The 21,141-nt window shown below is 37.5% G+C and overlaps 1 protein-coding gene across 2 annotated transcripts in view; it reads right to left on the reverse strand.

Moving 5' to 3' along the window:
- The window catches only part of VWA8 (von Willebrand factor A domain containing 8), a 368,625-nt gene that overhangs the window by 89,617 nt on the left and 257,867 nt on the right, over window positions 1–21,141 (reverse strand). For both annotated transcript variants that reach the window (XM_033436725.2, XM_004274556.3), the window contains exons 36-37: window positions 17,152–17,233; window positions 13,124–13,328 (exon numbers count right to left, since the gene is read on the reverse strand). In XM_033436725.2, coding sequence (XP_033292616.1) covers window positions 13,124–13,328; window positions 17,152–17,233 — 287 coding nt within the window. The remainder of the gene's footprint in view (window positions 1–13,123; window positions 13,329–17,151; window positions 17,234–21,141) is intronic.

Consider the following 21,141-nt stretch of genomic DNA (forward strand, 5'->3'; position numbering starts at 1 on the left):
TGCCCTGGTCCGGGAAGATCCCACATGCCGCGGAGCGGCTGGGCCTGTGAGCCATGGCCGCTGAGCCTGCGTGTCCGGATCCTGTGCTCCGCAACGGGAGAGGCCACAGCAGTGCGAGGCCCGCGTACCGCAAAAAAAAAAAAAAGGAATGATGGAGTTTCTTTATTTTTCTCTGTGCCACCTGACCTCTGCTTTCTTTGATGTTCTTTTGCTTTATCACAAACACTTTAAAATTTTATTAACTTTTAATTTTATATAATTTTCAAAGATTACTTTCCATTTACAGTTATTACAAAACATTGGCTATGTTCCTGTGTTGTACAATACATCCTTGAGCCTAGCTTAAACCCCGTAGTTTGTACCTCTCACTCTTCCAGCCCTCTCTTGCCCCTCCTCACCACTGGTAACCACTAGTTTGTTCTCTATATCTTATCACAAACACTTTTTAAAAATGATATTGAGATAGGTCAACATTTGGGAATTGTACCTTCTCACAATCACAGCACTACTGTTCTCACTGGTGACTGGAACTGATGAGCACCCTTCTTAAATTTGAGAGACATCAGTTTTCCTCTAAACATTCCACAGTGATTCACCTACATCCTTGAGGATAAGCTGTATTTATGTGTCGGTCCTGTCTTTCGACGTCCCATTTTTCAATATATATGTGTATATATATATATATATATATATATATTTTTTTTTTTTTTTTGCGGTACGCGGGCCTCTCACTGTTGTGGCCTCTCCCGTTGCGGAGCACAGGCTCTGGATGCGCAGGCTCAGCGGCCATGGCTCACAGGCCCAGCCACTCCGTGGCATGTGGGATCTTCCCGGACCGGGGCACGAACCCGTGTCCCCTGCATCGGCAGGTGGACTCTCAACCACTGCGCCATCAGGGAAGCCCGACGTCCCATTATTAAAACAGAGATGAAAGATTCCTCAGAGTTAATCATTAGCGCTGGGAAAGGAAAGGTTGATGAGATCATTGCTACACAATGGTAAGGTTCTTTCGTGGTGATGATGGATACCCAGTCAATCCACTCTTCTCCTCATTGAATCATACCCTCCCACCCCACACCTGTGATTGTCATTACCCCTCTCCAGGCTTGCTCTTCTAGAAACCAAGTTCCGATCCTGCTGCCTTGTTCACTTGAACAACATGGAAATTTTGCAACATTTTAACCTATTTTATTTATTTATCAAAAGAAAGAGTGTCAGGGATTTGAGAAATGGTGTAAGAATCACTCAGAATTCTGTCTTCTATCATTAACATTAAAAAGCACCCAAGAAAGACTCTTATTACTGTTTGCCACAGAGCTGTATAATATTCCTTGACTCCTGACTTCCATGGGAACCAACATGATCTGATGGGATTATACAGAGACAAATGCCTAGTTTTAATGCCACTGGCATTTTCAGGTTTTGGCAGGGGGAGGGCACCCTGGATACCTGACTAAAGGGTGGAAGTTGATAAAGCTGCCAGGGCCGGAGTGCATGGTGGTTAAAGAGCACACATTACAGAACCACTGACTCTGCCACTTACCCCTGTGACCTTGGTCAACTTGCTTAATGTCTTTGAGCTTGAGTTTCTCCATCTGTGAATTACATCCCTGGAGCATTCTCTTACCCCCCAAATATACCAAAGGTTAAGACTTTTTTTTTAAAACTCTCTAAACAAATCAGCTTTCTTTACCTTCGGAGTTTTTGAGATTTGGAATTAGCTTTACATTCTCCACTTAATGCAACAATGAAAGATGACATGGCAGGTGCCATTTACCGTAGTCAACTACTATTATTCCTGGTTTGGCAGCCACTGAGTCATTTTATTTATTTTTATTTTTAAAATTAACAGTTTTGGCTTCCCTGGTGGCGCAGTGGTTGAGAGTCCGCCTGCCGATGCAGGGGACACGGGTTCGTGCTGCGGTCCGGGAAGATCCCACATGCCGCGGAGCGGCTGGGCCCGTGAGCCATGGCCACTGAGCCTGCGCGTCCGGAGCCTGTGCTCCGCAACGGGAGAGGCCACAACAGTGAGAGGCCCGCGTACCACAAAAAAATAAATAAATAAAATAAAATAAAATAAAATTAACAGTTTTTTTTCATGTTGCCAATGGATGTCCAATTGTTCCAGCACCATTTGTTGAAAAGGTTATCCTTTCATTAAACTGCTTCGGCACCTTTGTTGAAAATCAACCGGCCATATGTCTCTGGGTCACTTTCTGAATACTCTAGTCCATTCCATTGATTTATGTGTTTGTCCTTTTGCTAACATCATACCATCCTGATTACTGTAGTTTTATGGTAAATCTTAAAATTGTGTAGTATGATTCCTCTAACTTTATTCTTTTAAAAAATTGTTTTGAGTATTTTTGTTCCATATACGTTTTAGAGTCAGCTTGTTATCACTATAAGAAAAATCCTACTGGGATTCTGGTTGGAACTCTCCAAATCAATTTGGAGAGAATCGACATCTTTATTATGTTGAGAATTCTAATCTGTGAACTCTCCTTTTACTTAAATCTTTGGTTTCTTTCACTAGTGTTTTGTAGTATTCAGCATACATATCCTATACATGCCGTGTTAAATTTATACCTAAGTATTTCATTTTTAGGTGGAACTGTTTGTAAATGGTATAAATATTTTAAAATTTTGGTTTTTAATTATTAATTGCTAGGATATAGAAATATGATTAATTTTGGACCTTGTTAAACTCACTTATTAGTTGAAAGACTTGGTTTATTTTGGGCGTCATTTGCTTTTTTTTGGTACATTCTGTGGGATTTTCTAGGTAGGCAATTATGTTGTCTACAAATAGTGACAGTTTTATTTCTTCCTTTCCAATCTGTATACTTTTACTTATTTTTCTTGTTGTTGCACTGGCTAGGACTTTCAGTCTGACGTTGAAAAGGAGTGATGGGTGTATGGGTGTGGTTGTTCCTGCCTTATTCCCAATCTTAGGGGGTAAGCACTGTCTTTCACCATTAAATATATTGCTAGCTATAGGGCTTTTGCAGATGCCTTTTGTTAGGCTGAAGAAGTTCTCTTCTATTTCTAGTTTGCTGAGAGTACCCACTTCCTTTTCAGATGGCCTTGAGTCAAGACCAGGAGACTCTGGAGGAAAAAGAGAAACACATCCAGTTCAATGGTAGTTCAAATTCTGGTCTTCCTCAATCCATGTGCTATCACTTCTTTTTCAGAGACCTCAAATAGTTGCTCAATGTATCCTGTCCGGATTTTATTGCTGAATTCAGTGGAAAAGACAGGGTAAGTGTGTGTTTACTCCATCTTATTCATAACTAGTACTCTTGAGTCATTTCAAAGTGAAATAAGGAAAATTAACCAGTTTCTTCAGTTCTATTAAAAAATATGTATTTTTTAAAGTGTCTAGGATCCAAAGATGAGTTAAATGATATCTTTGTTTCATAGCTACTCTTATTCCTCTTATTTACCTGGTGAATTCCCACTTGTTATTATTCTAAACCAATTTTTAATTTTTATCAAAGTAATAAATGTAAATAGTTTAATAAGCCAAAGAGTACTACAAGATGTATAACAAAAACAGCAACCTCGAGCTCCACCATCTTCACCCCCCAATTCCCACTCCCCAAAGGTAGCCAGCCACTTCAACTCTGCTTACTATGTCTCCTGCTACTTACCTTCATATTTCTAAATAATATTCTTACATTCTCTTTATATTTAAGTTTCAGACATTATCTATTGACTTCCTACTATGAAGGGTAAGGATTATTTCACCCATCTTACCTAGAACATACATGACTCATGTTCCCTCCCCTTATCATCCTAATAGAGTGCCATCATAAACTTGAGTTAAATCAATATTAATTGTTTACTTTATTATTACTATTATATGGTACTATATTACTATATGCAATAATATATGTTACTATATATTACTATATATTTCTAATTATAATAATACATATTACTATATAGTTATATATACTATCACATACTATTATTGTATATAATTTTTCATTTTTCCCACTAATATGTACTCTTTACTAATTCTTAGCTTTACTTTATTTATCTCTCACTAATTGTTCCCCAAATTCTCCAGCAGAGCTGTAAAATTCTCTCAATATAGTTATTCTATCACATTACCAGCTCCTTTTTTTCCCCTGAAGACATCTATTCTTTCTGGAACCCTGTTTTCCCACTTCGCTTTGGAGTAGTTGTTTTCAGGCACAGCTGTTATTCTAGAACATCCTTTAATGATCATGCTGGGAATTACCTTTGCCTCTTCCCTGGCTAAGACCACTCTTTCCACCCTTTCTTCTTCTTTCTTGATTTATTCCCTCCTTTTGTATAAAGAATGAAAGTTTTTTGAGATTTGCATGTTTAATAATGTTTTTAGTCTACCGTCACATTTGATTAATAGCTTGGCTGGGTATAAAATTCTCGGTTGGAAATAATTTTCCCTTTAGCTTCCAATGCTGCTGTGGAGAAGCCTAATGCTATTAAGATTTATAGTACATTTTATATAACCTGTTTCCCATTTCCCTCAACTTAGAAGTTTTCAGCTTTGTCTCTTTACCAACAGGGTTCTAAAATTTCAAGTGAATATACTTTGGGGTGTATGTGTGAGGGTGTGTGTTTTCCAGTTATTAAATAGAACATCTGTCCTGTAGTTTAGTGAAATTTTCTTAAATTACTTTTTGGGTCATTTCCTGCCCTTTCATCTTCTCTTTCTGGAATTCTTATTAGTCAGATAAGACTTATCTTCTCTCTTCTATTTTCAATTTCTTTGTCTTTTGGGAGAGTTCCCTAATGTCCAATCCCTTTTAGTAATTTATTTCTGCTACTACTTTTTAATTTCCAAGAGATCTTTCTTAATCTTTGAAGGTTACTATGTTAAAATAGCACTATGTTTCTGTTTTATAATATTTTCTCTTACCTCTCTGAGAATATCAATTATCACTTTGTGAAATGCTTTTCTGCTTTCTGTATCATCTCTATTTCTCTGTTCATTTGTTTTGATTTCCATCTTTTATATAAGAGGCTATCCATTAATATTTAAGAATAAGGCATTAAAAAATAGATTGAAATTTTTGTTTTTTGTTTTTGCATAAAGTAGGGCTTGCCAACAAGTGGGTCTTCTTGTAAGACTAGTAGGGAGAAATTTCCAAATGTCAGCATCAGAAAGGCTTTTCTCTAGAGTCACAGATGTAGAAAACAAACTTATGGTTACTGGGGGTAGGGGGAGGTAGGAATAAATTGGGAGATTGGGATTGACATATACACACTACTATATAGATAACTAATAAGGACCTACTGTATAGCACAGGGAACTCTACTCAGTACTCTGTAATGGCTTATATGGGAAAAGAATCTAAAAAAGAGTGGATATATGTGTATTTATTTTGGTTTTTTTTTGTTGTTGTTTTTGTTTTTTTGCGGTACATGGGCCTCTCACTGTTGTGGCCTCTCCCGTTGCGGAGCACAGGCTCTGGACATGCAGGCTCAGCGGCCATGGCTCACAGGCCCAGCCGCTCCGCGGCATGTGGGATCTTCCCGGACCGGGGCACGAACCCGTGTCCCCTGCATCGGCAGGCAGACTCTCAACCACCGCGCCAGCAGGGAAGCCTGATATATGTGTATTTATAAATGATTCACTTTGCTGTACACCTGAAACTAACACAACATTGTAAATCAACTATACTCAAATAAAAATTTTAAAAAAATCACTTGATAGGATACAAGCTTTCCTATGGATAAGCAATGTACTAATTTTAATGTAATTTTGTATGTTAGTACATTTTTACTTATCTCCTTATAAACTTAATGTATCTCAAAAATGATTGTTTCATCCTACAGACTGTATTATTTGTGTATATTGACTCAAAATGATAAGGAAACAAATAAAAAAATATTTTCCTTAAAAAAAAAAAGTGAAAAAAAGAAAGGCTTTTCTCTTGGGCATGTCAGTTTCCAGAAAGGATTTTTCCCAATCTCCTGCTTAAGGGATATAAATATGGATGCCAGCTTCATGCGATCTAAATAAGGAAAGGAGACTTTCACTTTATCTTCTTGTTGGCTATATGGTCTCACTCCTGTCTTAAACTGTGCAGATCTCCATTGTGGCTCCCGTCTCTTGCAAGGGCAGAGGAGAGCCGGCTGACCAGCTGCATAAGATGGAGGAGAAAATCTGTATTTCTAAATGGCCTCTATAGGGGCTTTCAACTAATCTGCCAATTTTCAGTGCTGCCCTGTACTCTACCCTTCTTTGAACATGGTGTCTTCAAGTCCTGATGCTTTATGGGCTTCCACAGAGTAAAGCTTGCGTCTCCCCCCTGGAGGAATTTTAGCGTTTTAGTTCTCTCCAGTCACTAACTCGGTCAACACCTACACATGTATTTTTTAATCCTCCAAAGTGTTGTTGCATCTCTAATTCTCTTTGTCCTTGTGGTTTTGTACCTTTTTTGATCCTTTATTGTTTTCTTACTGGGATTTTGGTAAGAGGCAAAACTAAACCTGTATTCGATTTGTCAGGAGTCCCTTTCCCCTTCCATAATAAACCAGATTCAGGTATTATTTTACCTTAAAACCACTTCCAAAGATAGAGTTAAGTATTCTTTGCTGTCCTCCGGTCCCTTAATCATGCTTCTATCACTTTCTTCACCACACTGCACCATAGTTTATTTGGTTATAGTGCTCCTTGACTGTAAGTTCCCTGGGTCTGTATCTGTCTCTTATTTATTTCTTTATCCTAGTGAGTCTAGGTGATCAACGAATGTTAATTAAATAAATAAATGTAAGAATGGGTGGAACTATTAAAAGGGAGAGGTTAGAGATGGCACTTGTGGCCTGACCTTGTAAGGAAACAGAAAATAAAAAGAGAGACATTTTTAGAATGTAATAGAGACAAAAGAACACGGTATACAGAAAAACTAGAAAAGACAGCTCCAAATTTGGCTTGCTCTTTACCGTTCTCAGGACTCAGGCTAAAGATGATGCATATTTCACTGTGGGTTTTTTGGTCCTGTTCTCATTTGTCTTTTGAATAAGGCTAAACACTATAATCCTCGGCTGACAATTGTCCTATCATTGAGTTCCTGCTTTTCTTCAAGCTGACAAGTTTAGGCCCAGACCATTTTTTCAATTCCTTTTTTGGGCCTGACAAAACTTTTCCTAAACAGGATTATAAGCAAAGCTCACTTTCAACACTAAGACAGATGATGAATTATGTAACTCACTGGGTCATGATGTAATATTAGGTGTTTGGGTAACACTGCTTCCTTTTAATTTGGTTTTGTTTCCATGTAAGTGTTAAAGAATTCTGTAGCCCAATATTACCTAACTTCTGAGTTTCTAATTTTTATTTGCTTACTAAATACTTTGTGCCAAGTATGAATGCATTTCATTCTTATGACAACTTGCAAAGTACAATGGTATTGTCTTTATATTATGACTGGAAAGTGAAAATTAGAAAGAATGAGTAATTTGCCGAAGATCACTTAAAAAGTGGTACGTGGATTTGAACCTAGGTTTGACCACTTAAAATTTCATGCTCTTAAACAATAGGCTATACCACTTATAAATAAAATTACAATTTTCTCTATAAATATAACAGCAAGGTTTTATTTCTATAGCCATTGTGATGTGTTGATTATACATAACTATATACATAATGAGCTTAGAACCACAAAAATTCTAGAGCCATTGACTGTCAACATATTCGTTGCATTTGATATCTCAATTTATAACTGATATATTACAGAATTAATTTGTTTTCCTTATACTTTAAATAAACATTACTAAGATTACTTCTTTACTTGCTGATTATATTGTCAAGCAGTATGCAATGAGGATATAGTATATAAAATAATGATCTTAAGGTCTGTCATGAGAGAAAAGAGTTGAAATATTTCTGCCGCTGATGATTTGAAAAGCAATTACCTAAGTTTAGGCCTTTTCTAAAATGTAAAAGCTAAATGATATTTCTATTTTTAATATTACTTTAAAACTCTAATACCCATGATTTTCATAATTTTTATGGTTATCTTTTTTGTTGGATATGCACAAAAGTTTAATGAAAACTCATGGCCTCTTTAAACTCATAAACTTGTTGATTTGCTTGTCTTGGGAAGGTGGTTGCTGATTTAATTTTAGTTACATTTAGCAATTACTGACAAATTTGTGATCCAATGGGAGCATTACTTCTGGAGGAATGTAAAAATCGACTGGCAATTTCCTTCTGAAAGAGTTTATAAGAAAGGAGGCCCTTATGCATGTACCCATGAGTGTTATCCCACTTGAGTATAGACTTCTCTCCAATTCTTTGCTCAAACTGAATTCTTTGTTCAAGAAGAGCATTGCTAATCTGTAACTGGGACAACTGTAGGCTTCCACATCTCCCAGAGATATCATGACACCATCTTATCTGTGTTCTCAGTACCTCTTTTTTTCTTTTGCCTTTCTCTCTTCTTAACCACATTTCCATTGTCTTATTTCTGAAGGACCGTGCAGTCTGGTAACTGTCATAATTCTCCTTGGGGAGTTAGTTAAAGGCTTAATCAAGCCAGGGGCATGCTGGAAGCGGATTGTACTAGTTTGCGAGAGATGCTTGCTAAATATTCAGAGACTTTGTGAGTAGATTGTTAACCTCTGGTAGCTTTAAATCAGCCATGGAGGGAGTATTTACATCTTGAAAACTGGCAAACATTGTAAACTGCCCCCCACCTGCCAGAGAGCTGGGCTGTCAGCACACTACTGGGTAGTACAGTCTCCAGGGGATCTTGCATTTTCATTAGGTAAGCCTGAAAACCTTATTCAAAGTCTAGATTCAAAATGAATTTCTATGGTTGGGATTTCTCTAACAGCAATAAACAAAGGAAAAAATCATTAGAGGCATTGCCCAAGTGTTACCACGTAGGCAAATAGCTAGACCATCTTGATGAAAACCACTTCTACTGATATATCACTAAGAGATATGGTGGGAAATTATAAACATAAATTTTAAGAAGTATTGCCTTTCTGGGCCAAGGAAGATTCCCAAAGATATATGTACATATAACAGTCCTATAAAATGTGTATCACTCTATAACAATGAGACACTTAATCAGACTGTTAAGTGTTTTCAGAATTGCTGAGCAAAGCTAAGAGTGAAGTACAAGAGTGAACTATGCTCCTTAAGAAGAACAAAGAATTGCAAACTTTCACAGAAGATCTGGAGATAATGTAGCTTGTGGAGTCAAAAACTGAATTTACTAATAGAGTACCAATTAAATAATCTTGTGGTTTCCAAAACTGGAAGTGGGCCTTAACATTCTTAAAAAATCGTAAGCGTTGGATGTGTAGTTAAAGAAAAGGCTAGGCCTAGTTACCAAAGTACAGCAAATGACATTTACTCATATTCCTAGAATATCGTCTTTGAAAGATTAGAGGTGCTTAGTATAAACTGGTTATCTTTTCTATGTATTTTTGTCTATGCCTCTCTCTATTTTCAATATTTACCGTATCTACTGTGTACCAGGCACTATCTTAATTATAAGGATCAATAAGTTCCAGTCCCACATTGTTTCAAAGATTCTGTCAAGTTTTAAAGTATATAGTTAAGGAAGTATTATTCAAAGGCCTCGAAGAGATTCTACGAGTAATATATGAAGGATTTAGTTTCTGATTAGTTTATTGTAATTAGACAATAACATTTGAAAACTGTAACCTTTTAGCCTTTTTGCTCCCACAAGAAGAGTCACCAGGAGCTTTTTAGAGAAGATGATTTGATTTCTGAGGAAAACTGTGGTGTAGCCTTCTTGGGAGGAATCCAAATGTAACTAAATAAAAATATGGAAACTATGCTTTATAGAGAACACTATAAAACCTAGTCAGAAAAATTTTGCTTATAATTAACCTGTGCTTCTGAAAATATCGAGTCTACAAGTAGTAAATATGAATTCTTAATAATGGGTTCTTAGACTACAGTTACAGTGATACTTTGAGTTTGCTGTTACAGTTGTTTACTATAAGAAAAACACATGTTCCTATCAAAGCATGTAAAATTAATGAACACATTTTATACGAAGCTCAAAAAATACTCTCTTGGGCTTCCCTGGTGGCACAGTGGTTGAGAGTCCTCCTGCCGATGCAGGGGACTCGGGTTCGTGCCCAGGTCTGGGAGGATCCCACATGCCGCGGAGCAGCTGGGCCCGTGAGCCATGGCTGCTGGGCCTGCGCTCCGCAACAGGAGAGGCCGCAACAGTGAGAGGCCCGCGTACCAAAAAACAACAACAACAACAAAACTCTCTTGCAAGCTGTACTCATTAAAGAAAACTATCAATGAATACATTAAACAAAAACAAAAATTCAAAGCAACAATGGCTTCAAAGCTAATACCTCAAGAAGGCTGAAATGTAGCAAAGTCATAAAGGATAGGGATAAAACATGTAACTGACAGAGTTTATCTAAAGATAAAACAGTTCTTTTGACACCAGGCAAAGGGATCAGGGAAAGATGGGGGTCAATAAGTGGTGAATGGCATGGCAGACTTTCTGCCTGGCCTTCACTGTTGACCTAAAGGATCATCTCACAACCAATAGGAACCGCTGAAGAGGCTTGTATAAACCTCCCCTAACAGCAGGTCTGAGGCTGCCTCAAACTACTGGAGTGTAAACCAGGCCTTTTAATTTCTATGATGTAAAGTAAGTCTATTTGGCCACTAGATGGAGATCAGGTTACTCTGCCATTGACAGGGAAGCTGCTGGCAGTCAGCAAGTGATAAGTATGGTACTGAGAAGCTATTCTCTTTTCTCAGTACTTCTATGGAAGGTATTTTCCAAGAGCCCAGATCAGGAGCAAACCAATGTTGTATAAAGGGTCCATAAATGAGGAGTAGGTTGAGGGATTGATTAGGAAGGTAGCTGTAAAAGACACATTTTTGCTTGTTATTACCATTGCTCCTGGAATGATTCATATTTAGATTTGGTTGTACAAGCTACTTGTAAATAGTAACATAAGCTGGTCTAAATAAAAGCAATTAAGTATGCTGTCTCATTATTTACCAAGCAGTGAGAAGGAAGAGGAGAGATGTGACCAAAAATTACAACAACGGCAGATTATGTGGACAATGAATTCTGTCTGTTTAGACATAAAGATATATGCTCATAATTTGCTCCAAAGTTTGAGTATGTGTGTAAGTGTATATTTTCAATATCAACAAAATGGATCAAGAAACATCAGAGATGGAAGGAGAATGTTAGATAACATTCTAATGTTCTAATTTTACAAATGGAACTATCATTCAATTCTGAATTATGTAACTTTATTACTGAATAAGTTATTTCTATTATAGCTGCACTTTGAACTGGAGACATAAAGTTACACATTTCCTAGAAAATGTTTGGTTTGTAGAAGGATCAGATACTGCCTTGTATAATATAGCAGAGTATTTTGATTATTTTTGAGATGTCAGATACTATATTTCTGTTCATTTCTAACTTAGAAACTATATATATTCATTCAATACTTATTCAGTTACAACTGATAAACTGAGACAGTTAAAAGAATCCATGTGTTGTCAAAAAGCTTCAATTTCGTATATATGAGTATAAACAAGCATATCTGTCTACTGTGTACCAGTCATCATGCTAAAAGCTGGAGATACAACGATGTACAACAGAGGCAGGAAAGTCACTGGGAAGAGGAGAGTTACATGGTTAAAACACAAATAGGGGTTAATTTCTGCACCAGTGAAGACCCGTTATCAAAATCATGAGTGACACTCCTTTTAAAAGTTCTGTTGTGAAAGATAAACTTAATTGTTATAACCTTGTTATAACACATGAGAAATTGAAATAAAATATAAGAAATTCAAACACAATAGTATTTACTATTAGGCATCAATTACTGTAATGAAAAGAGGAGCTTAATTCAAAGGGAGAAGAAACTAATCTTCAGAATAATGAAAGAAGCAGAACCATAGTTAATTAATTTTCTAATTACTGTCATGGATAGTGACCAACATTCAGTCTGTTACTGTGATAGATCCACTTAATGACATGTTCATTTTAGAGTAATACATTTGTTTTAGCTTAATTAAATTAATATACTCATACCCTTTCAAAAGGATTTGGGGCTGCTGGCCTATATTGGTTTGCGATTTTCAAGATGTTCCTATAATCTAGGAATATGTATTACTCATTTACAAATACACACACACACACACACACACACACACACACACACACACACACATTTCTCCTGTAAGGAATATCACAAAAATAACCACAGAAAATAGTAATTATTAATCAGATATCAATGGAGTAGTTTGTAGAAATTTCTTATCTTGTTAACTGGTTCTTTACAAGAGCAACACAGTTGGCAGGAACCTACCTTTCTTTTTGCTGGATAAAAATGAAATGTAAACAAAGAAGTTTTCCTCTGAAGGTTAAAATAAATAAATTACAAATAAAATAAATCCTTTTACAATTCGGTTTAGCATTTATGGGTACACAGCGTTCCTCGCTGCTCACATTAGTTCCAGACAGCAACTAGATTAGCTGGTGACTGAGCCATTTCTGGAGCTGTGGAGCTTCCTCCCTCTGTGGTGACCTGTTCCCATATTTCTTGCTAGTGCAGGGTTGGGTCTACTTATTATGACTGCTAAACTTCCATTCTCTGGAAATAAGGAGGTTGGTAAAAACACATCTCTATTGGATGCATAATTCTTCTTATCTTCTCTGGTCTAAACGTTTTGGCCTTATACTAATGCGCTGCGTTTTATATGCTCAGTATTTCTGTTTCCTTGGTAGCATGGGGCGATGCTGACGACAATGGCAGAAGTGAGAACAGATGCAAAGGTGGTGCTGGAAACTGATTAATGCTTAAGGTTAAAAAATAAAAGTTGATAATTGTATTTGCATGTTGTGAGGTGATGAACCTATATATTTAAGCACTGACAGACAAAAAAGGCACATTTTTACTTTTTAACTATCTAGAAGGATAGATCTGTCTTTTTCTGTTATGAGTCCCAAAATTATTTTAGCTATTTAAGTAAACTACATTTGAGTCACTGGGCCGGGAGTTTCCACGACTGTGGCATTTGCGACTAAATGAATGAATTTATAACTGAATGTGTACCCTTAAGAGGTAAGGTCAATTCAAATGGTACCTGCATAAGTCTGTCACCTTCTTGTCCAATCATGTTTCTCCATTCCATGAGTGACCGCTGCAGATGTTCCAGTCCAGTTTCCCAAAGCCGGATGCGACCTCCCATGTCAACAGTGACAACGCCACCGTTGCCCCACTCAGCCAGCAGTGCATCTGTGTCCGAGATAGTAGATAGCCACGTGGTATATGGTGAGAGAGAGTCTGATCTGCAAAAGAAATCAGTGTTCAACCCGTGAAGTCCAGGTAATGAAGTTAGTTTAACCTGATTTAGGTTCATTAAACTTCCTACAAAGAATTCTCATAGTTAAACAACACGGACCTACCGTACAGCACAGGGAACTATACTCAATATCTTGTAATAACCTATAATGGAAAAGAATCTGAAAAAGAATATATATACATGTATACGTGAATCACTTTGCTTACACTTGAAACTAACGCAACATTGTAAATTAACTATACTTCAGTAAGAAAAGTAATGCTTTAAAAAACATTCTAATAGTAAGCACAATTAAAAGATAAGATACCAACAGATCCACATGTAAGGAAAAAATACATAGTTATTTACTGGTTATTTACATATTCCTGTATTTGTAGATGCTGGATGACATTAGCATTCACTGTCAGGAAGAAAGAAACTCTACACTAACTGACACCTCACATACCCTCAGCGCTGGACACACTCCTTAGGGGTCTAAGGTCAGTACTGAAACTAATGTCTTGTTTATGTGCTTTAATTGCATTTATATTTAATATTTTGCCTTTTCTAACTTAGAAAGTTATAAGGATTTATAATAAAGAATTTATATATTTCTTGTATATTTCATACATATACCTATTTCTGATATTATATATCAGAAATAGTCATTTCTAGGAATGCAACTTTCACCTATAAGAGCCAACTGCACACTTCCTTTACCTCAGTATAGCTTTCACTACACAAAAGACACACAGATTATAAATTCTAATTACCAGTGTTGGCTCTCTAAATACATCTGATATTTTCTGTATGAAATAAATGGTCTAAAGGGATGATCTAACAGATAATAAAAACATAATACACTATCAATGTAGATTTGTTAAAACCACAAAACTACTACATAGTGGGTAAATTCTTATAATATACTAAAGAATAAATCAAGGCGACTTTAGCCTTTTTATCAGTCTGCCTTAGTAGATACTAAACACAGAGCGACAAAGCCAGCCGTGGTGGAACATGCAAGTCTTAGAAAATGTTTATATGAAGAGAACAAAAACAGTAGGATGGAAGAAGTGTTTCAGAACTACTTCACAGTACTAGAAGGACTCAACGAAGATAACATTTGATATAATACAGGATTCATCTCATGGTGCTCCCTCAAAAAATATTTGCCTTAGGAAAAGAATTAGTAGGTACAGATGGTGAAGTAAAAGGGTACTCAGAGTAATGAAATTTCTCCACCTGTGATGTTTAAAACTCTGCCACAAGTGCTCAATATGAACGATTCTATTGAGCACAGTACCTACTGGTTGCTTATTTAACTCTCCACCATGAAACTTTAAATTTACAGGGGCAATTTCTTCAGTATGTCAAAAATGTGCTTGAAGATATCACATATTTGCTACAACTTGCACACCAGGTCTAGAATCTCTTCTTCACCTTTTTTAAAAAAATGCACATTCCCTTTATATATGGTAACAAAGTCTTTAAGGAATACATAGAATTATAGTAGAGTGAAGCCCAGATTTATATACTCCTGTATATCAGAGCTAAGTAGTATCATTTTACAAATGCAAATAATACAAAAATTTGAGGAATAATACTCACATTTTACTGAGAGTGAAAGTGATGTATTCATTTTGGCCCTGCAGTCACATATAGTTTTACTGTGTTTTCTATTATTGGAAGTTAGCCATCAAATGGAAAATTCCTGCTATCTAGCAAAATACTAAATTTAAGCAACCAGCAACAAAACTGAAATCCAGATGGGTTGTTCCCTTGGATTACATATATGCCAAAAACGGCAATAGTTAATCTCAAGAGAAACTCAGGATATACTGATAATGAACAGACTCTAAACCACATGGCATTTGAAATATGGCAAGTCCAAATTGAGATGTTCTGTAAATGTAAAATACATACTGGGTTTCAAAGATGCAGAAGAAAAAAGGAATGTCAAGTATTATTAAAATGTTTATATTAAATACATTTCAAAACAGTAATACTTTAAATATAATGGGTTAAATAAAACACTATTAAAGGTAATTTCACCTGTTTCTTTTTTTGCTTTTCTAATGTGACTACTAAGAACATAAAATTACATATATGGCTGACATTCTATTTCTATTGGACAGCACAGCACTAAATGAATGAAGTATGGTGATCAGCTGGCACTGGCTGAATATATATAGCTGCCCTTCCAGATGTTACTTCTATGGCAGGTATAACATATGGTTCATACAGAAAGTTAACAGAGAAAAGCACTGAAATAAAAAGCTAGGGTCAATTAGGGAGAAATTAAGAGAAATATTGAAAAAAATCATCATGCTTTAGAAATGTAAAAAAAAAAGGTGTTCTTTTCTTTTGCTACTTGAACTAATAGTATGTGTTTTTTTTTTTTGCGGTACGCAGGTCTCTCACTGTTGCGGCCTCTCCCGTTCCGGAGCACAGGCTCCGGACGCGCAGGCTCCGCGGCATGTGGGATCTTCCCGGACCGGGGCATGAACCCGCACCCCCTGCATCGGCAGGCGGGCTCTCAACCACTGCGCCACCAGGGAAGCCCTAATAGTATGTTTTAATGAACATACAATGGAATAAGAAATTCCCCCAAATGACAAAAAGCTATTTTTCATTAAACTGACACATTAAGATGTTCCAAGAAGACATTCTTATATATGTTGGAACAAGTAAATCTATTTCTTTGGATAATACTTTTATTCTTCATATTTCTCGAACCTGACTAAAAGGTCCTAAGGAATGAAACGGTGTTTCTGAGTTATTTTGTACTGTCACGCTGAGCAATTTTCTTCTGGGAGTTGGAGGCGTGGGTCAACAGGAGGTCTGGTGACGTCTGGGTGACTGACAGGGGTAGCTGGCCTTCCTCTGACATTGGAAGCCTCTCCAGGCTCCTTTCCCCAGGATTTTGGGTGAGCCTTTAACCACTGTGTTGTGAGGCCTCAGCTGCCTGTGAGGGAGTACATGTTAGGAGGGGATGTACATCAGTCTATACAAAAGCAGGCACACGCTTAGGTTGAGAAAGGGAGATCAGGCATGGATGCATCCAGAAAGGGATGGGCTACAGGTGAGGACACATGTGTCTGTCAAGGGAGAGATGGAGCACCATTGCTTCTCCTTTTATACCCTTAGTCTAGTTAGTTTGAATGCTTTGCTTCCACTGCTGAACAGTAATAAAGGCAGCCAGTGGTAACGAGCTCCATTCCAAATCTCTGGAATCCTTTGGCTACCGTACAGCCTTCACAATGGTAGATGCTCAGTTACATATTTAAAAACAATATTAAACCAATGCTATTTAAATTCCTTTGACATCTTGAATACATTTACCTCAGAAAACTAATATACGGAGTTAACAAATATGAAAAGTTTTGCTGTACTAAAATATGCTGTTTCAAAAAAATTTATCATTAGGACAGATCAAAAAGGAAAAATGAAGGCTTGAAGGCTGTTAGACTTATACCTAGGTAACATTTGAACATTTTTCCAAAATGAAAATAAAAATGGCAGTAAAGAAGGCAGAACAGGGACTTCCCTGGCAGTCCAGTGGTTAAGACACCGTGCTTCCACTGCAGGGGGCATGGGTTTGATCCCTGGTCAGGGAACTAAGATCCCGCATGCCGTGCGGCATGGCCCAAAAAAAAAAAAAAAAGGAATGCAGGACAGCAAGATATAAACCAACTGTAATTGAAAAAACCAAAAAAGAGCTTGCTATTTAAGGAAGCAAAAAGCACACATTTATTCAGAGTACACGATAAGAATTCACTCATTTTTTTAATCTGACATACAAGCTAAGAACAAAGGTGAAAACAGATTACCCAGGAATAGGGATGTATCGGAGTCTCTTTGATTGGAGATCAGTGACTTCTATATAACCAGCTGTTTGTGGAGGGATAACATCTGCAAACAAGTCAAGACATGAGCCGAGGGTTAAATTACTGCATGATACAAAAATAGGACCTAAAGAAAGCATGGATGCTGCTAAAAGTGGAATGAAGTTTAGAGCGTAGAGCAGAACTCTGGGACCCACTTGACAAGGTCCTGCGCTGGCCAATTCCAGCCTTGAGGCGAGACTCTCAGAATTATGTTTTTGTCAGGGAACTACAGAGACTGTGAAACAGATGCATGTTAGTGATTCTTTACTGTCAAGAGCATTACCTAAATTCCTTTCATTTTCTTTGATACCTTCCCCAAATGGGTCAATGTTTTATTTTAGCACTTACAGTTTATTTGAAAATATTTCATCATTTGAATTCTCTTTTTCCTTCCCAGGAAATCACAACGATGACGGTATAACACAGTGGAATCAGCACCTACTTTGAAACTGGACTGGCCTGGTAGAAAATCCTGGCTCTGATATTTCCTAACTATGTTTTACGCTGGCTAAGTTAGTTCTCTGAGACCTGCCTTCACCATTTGTAAAATGGGGATAACGACAGTATCTGAGCATCATAAACATTATTTGCACCCAGTTAGTAGTTGCTCCACCCACAGTGGCTGTTATCATTAGGACCCTTCAAGACAAGAAAAGGTGAGGTGAGGACGGAGCAGTGGGGCGAGGACTCTGGGTCATGAAGAATATGAAAAGGCGGGGAAGGAGAGGGTGATGAGATATGGGGGAACAGAGTCCTCAACTCCAATTCTAGAGTTGTTTCCCAGCAAATTCCAGGCGTTTATTGACTTTTTCCCCAAAGCCCTGAGTACCACCACCATGCTCATCATCACCAGCTGCCACCACTGTGTCAGCAACACTGCATCAGGAACACTGCTTAGTCTTTGTAGATAGTGTTTTTAACACTGACAACAACAAAGACCTTGGATTCCTGTTTGAGAGATGAGGAAGTAGAGACTTAACAGAGGTGGTATAATAATGGGACTTGCCTGGAGAGTGATAGATAGAGAAGGCTTTCAAAACCAGGCCTTTCTTCTGGCTTTAAGATCTCTGCTCTGCCCACCGCTCCACAAAGATCCTACCTGAGCTGACCGTAGGGCAGCAATTTAAAAATGCCTTATTTTACAAAATCTTGGCCACCAATGTCTCTTTAAAAAAAAAAATCCCCCTACAAAGAACCCATACTCTTAAAGAATTTTGTCTGTTGTCTACCTCTTATTATAATTTCTGATTAGAATGAGATATCCGGAATGTCCACATTGAATTTATCCAATGTAGTTTACAAAAAATAAGAAACTTGGCATTTTAATTTCATGTTTGCAGCTGAAGTTTTTTGAGTAGGCCATCTGAAAACCTCAATATATCTCTTATTTATTCAACAAACGTGATCGAGCTTACTTTGCACCAGACACTATACGAAGCACTGGGGATACACAGGAAAGAGATGTGTGTGGTTCCTGCCTTGTCTGAGGAGCCCACAGCATAAAGAGGAAAGCTCCTTTTTTTTTTTTAAATCATTGTGAGCCTTTAGGGACTTCAAAAGGATTCTAGGGTGGGAATCACAGCCCTGGGGCCAGGTATGAGCTGCAGAGCTAGGCACGGAGTGGTCCCAGAGGGCAAAAGGGGGCAGGAGGAAGGGAAAGTGATGTCCACGGACAGCAGAGAGTAAGGAAGGAGAGTTACTATGGTAACCCGACCACCCAGCTGAATTGGCCATCCTCAGATAGCCATTTGTACAAAGCCAACATGCTTATCGTAAGTCATGCACCGCCTGCATTGGAAACGTTGCCTGGGATATAAGGTCAGTCTTGGACAAAGTTTTGCACCATATATCATTTTTGACAGTTCCTGCGGCTAGCACCTAACTGAAGTGGGTTGAATTACTTATAGACCCTGGTTCTTTGCCAAAAATGACGAGTTACTGAAGCGGTTGGGATCACTAGCGCTCCCTAGCTAGCCAGCTGCATCTGGCCTGCCACTTAGACGCATTCTCCTTTTCACAAGTAGTAGTATTAGACTGAGCTACCGCCACCGGTGCTTTTAGACTGCCTGAGAAAGCAAAGTAAGCCAACATATTTTAAGTATCTTTCTTTCTACAGCTTTCTTTCTTTCTTTTTTTTTTTTTTTTTCAGTGTGCAAGTTAATTCCATGGCATAAAGAGGATGAGAAAATGCAATAATGGCTGTGTCTATTTCAGGAAGGAGAAAGCAAGAATTTTATTCCTTGCGCTAAAACATATTTTCACGTATCAGAAAAGGCAATTTGTGGCTATAAAGCACTTTAAGGGTGGTGGTAGTGATGGTGGTAATGGCAAGGCTTGAAAAATAATCAGAATTGATGTTTCCAGATTTGAAAATAAATCAGCTCAGAATACATGATTGAATTAAGGAAGTGAAAACTGTGGCCAGATTTCCCTCCAAACTTAGCCAAATCCTTGTCTATCCATTTTAAATGTTTCAAAACTGTAGCGAGGATGGAGGTTCAGGAAATTTCCATTACATTTATAATCCAGGTGGATTTCGAAGAGAGGTATAAATATTTCAGGATTAGTTCACTAATGATTAAAGGGAAGTCACTGCTGCAGCATTTAGTGCGCGGTTCCCATATAGAGTGGGGACAGCTTAGACGCACAGTGCGAAGGTTAGGAGGGGGTATAAAAACCGTCAGACAAAGTAACCAAGAGCATTTTCAGAGGGAAGATGAAATTATATAAAAAATTCACTCCTTCAAGCAATGTAATTTGATGTACTTCTGTTAACTACTAGGTTAAATGCACTTCTGTATTCACAGATTAAAAGAGTGATGTGTGCCCTGAGATTGTGCTGATACCAAATCTTTGAATTTACTCAAAGTTCAGAAAACAGTACACTGCTTTCAATCAAGAGTCATTATTTTGTATTTAAAGAGCTGAGGCCTATGATTTAAAGTAAAAAAAAAAAAAAAAACCTAATGTTTAACTAGAAGGAAAATGATTGGAAGAAAGAAGTAAATCTCTCCCCATCTGCATTAACCACAATTTATACCATCTCTGTAAAAGCCACCAGGAGAGTAGCCTTTACAATTGCTATTGATTTCTTTAATAAAAGGCTGATGTGCATTAGTTCCTGACTAATCAGGTGGTGGGATTCTATTTACTTTAAAAAGATTAATTTAGCTTGAATTATCATTAGAGATCTATAGGCACATAGATTAAAGAGTCAAACAGACGGAAGGAAAAAATCATCAGCCTTGACTTTCCTCCTCTCACCCCTCATGTTCTGCTCCCAGAGATGCTTTCAACTTCTTAAAGCTGTTTCTTTGGTATTCACCTTCATCCTCATGGTGCTGTCTTCATGTTTTAGTTTTAGGCATTATTTATTGACTTCTCACCATGTAAGATGAGAGTTTAACTCTTCACATACGCCTCCCCCTGCCTACCACCTCATTTTTCCCATCCCCCAGTACATTTATATGAAAATTTTTCATTAGATTAACATCCAGCACTTATGTTGTTATGATTATATAAATGCTCTTTACAGCTGAGCTATGCCTTATCATAGCATTATTGCTTTTTCTTTTCATGGAGTTAATAATCATGCTTTGTTGTTGGTTTACTTTTTTACGTACCTAGCACAAATTCATCCTCGAAGTTTTCCCTATGTCAAAATTTCTTAATGTGTTCAAATAGTTGGGTTTATCAACTTCACTGTCTTGGAGGCATCTCTCCTGAAATCTTCTCAACTTTTCTAATCCTAGGAATCTGGTTGATTCCTAGGCCTGTGCACAGCTAGCATCCTGAGATCTCCCTTTACCATTCTCTTAGGATTTTTTTTTTACAGCCCACATTTAAAAAATTATTCCTGGGCTTCCATGGTGGCGCAGTAGTTAAGAATCTGCCTGCCAATGCAGGGAACACAGGTTCAAGCCCTGGTCCAGG

Source organism: Orcinus orca, chromosome 18 (assembly GCF_937001465.1).
Source record: "Orcinus orca chromosome 18, mOrcOrc1.1, whole genome shotgun sequence".
Classification (NCBI taxonomy): Eukaryota; Metazoa; Chordata; class Mammalia; order Artiodactyla; family Delphinidae; genus Orcinus; species Orcinus orca.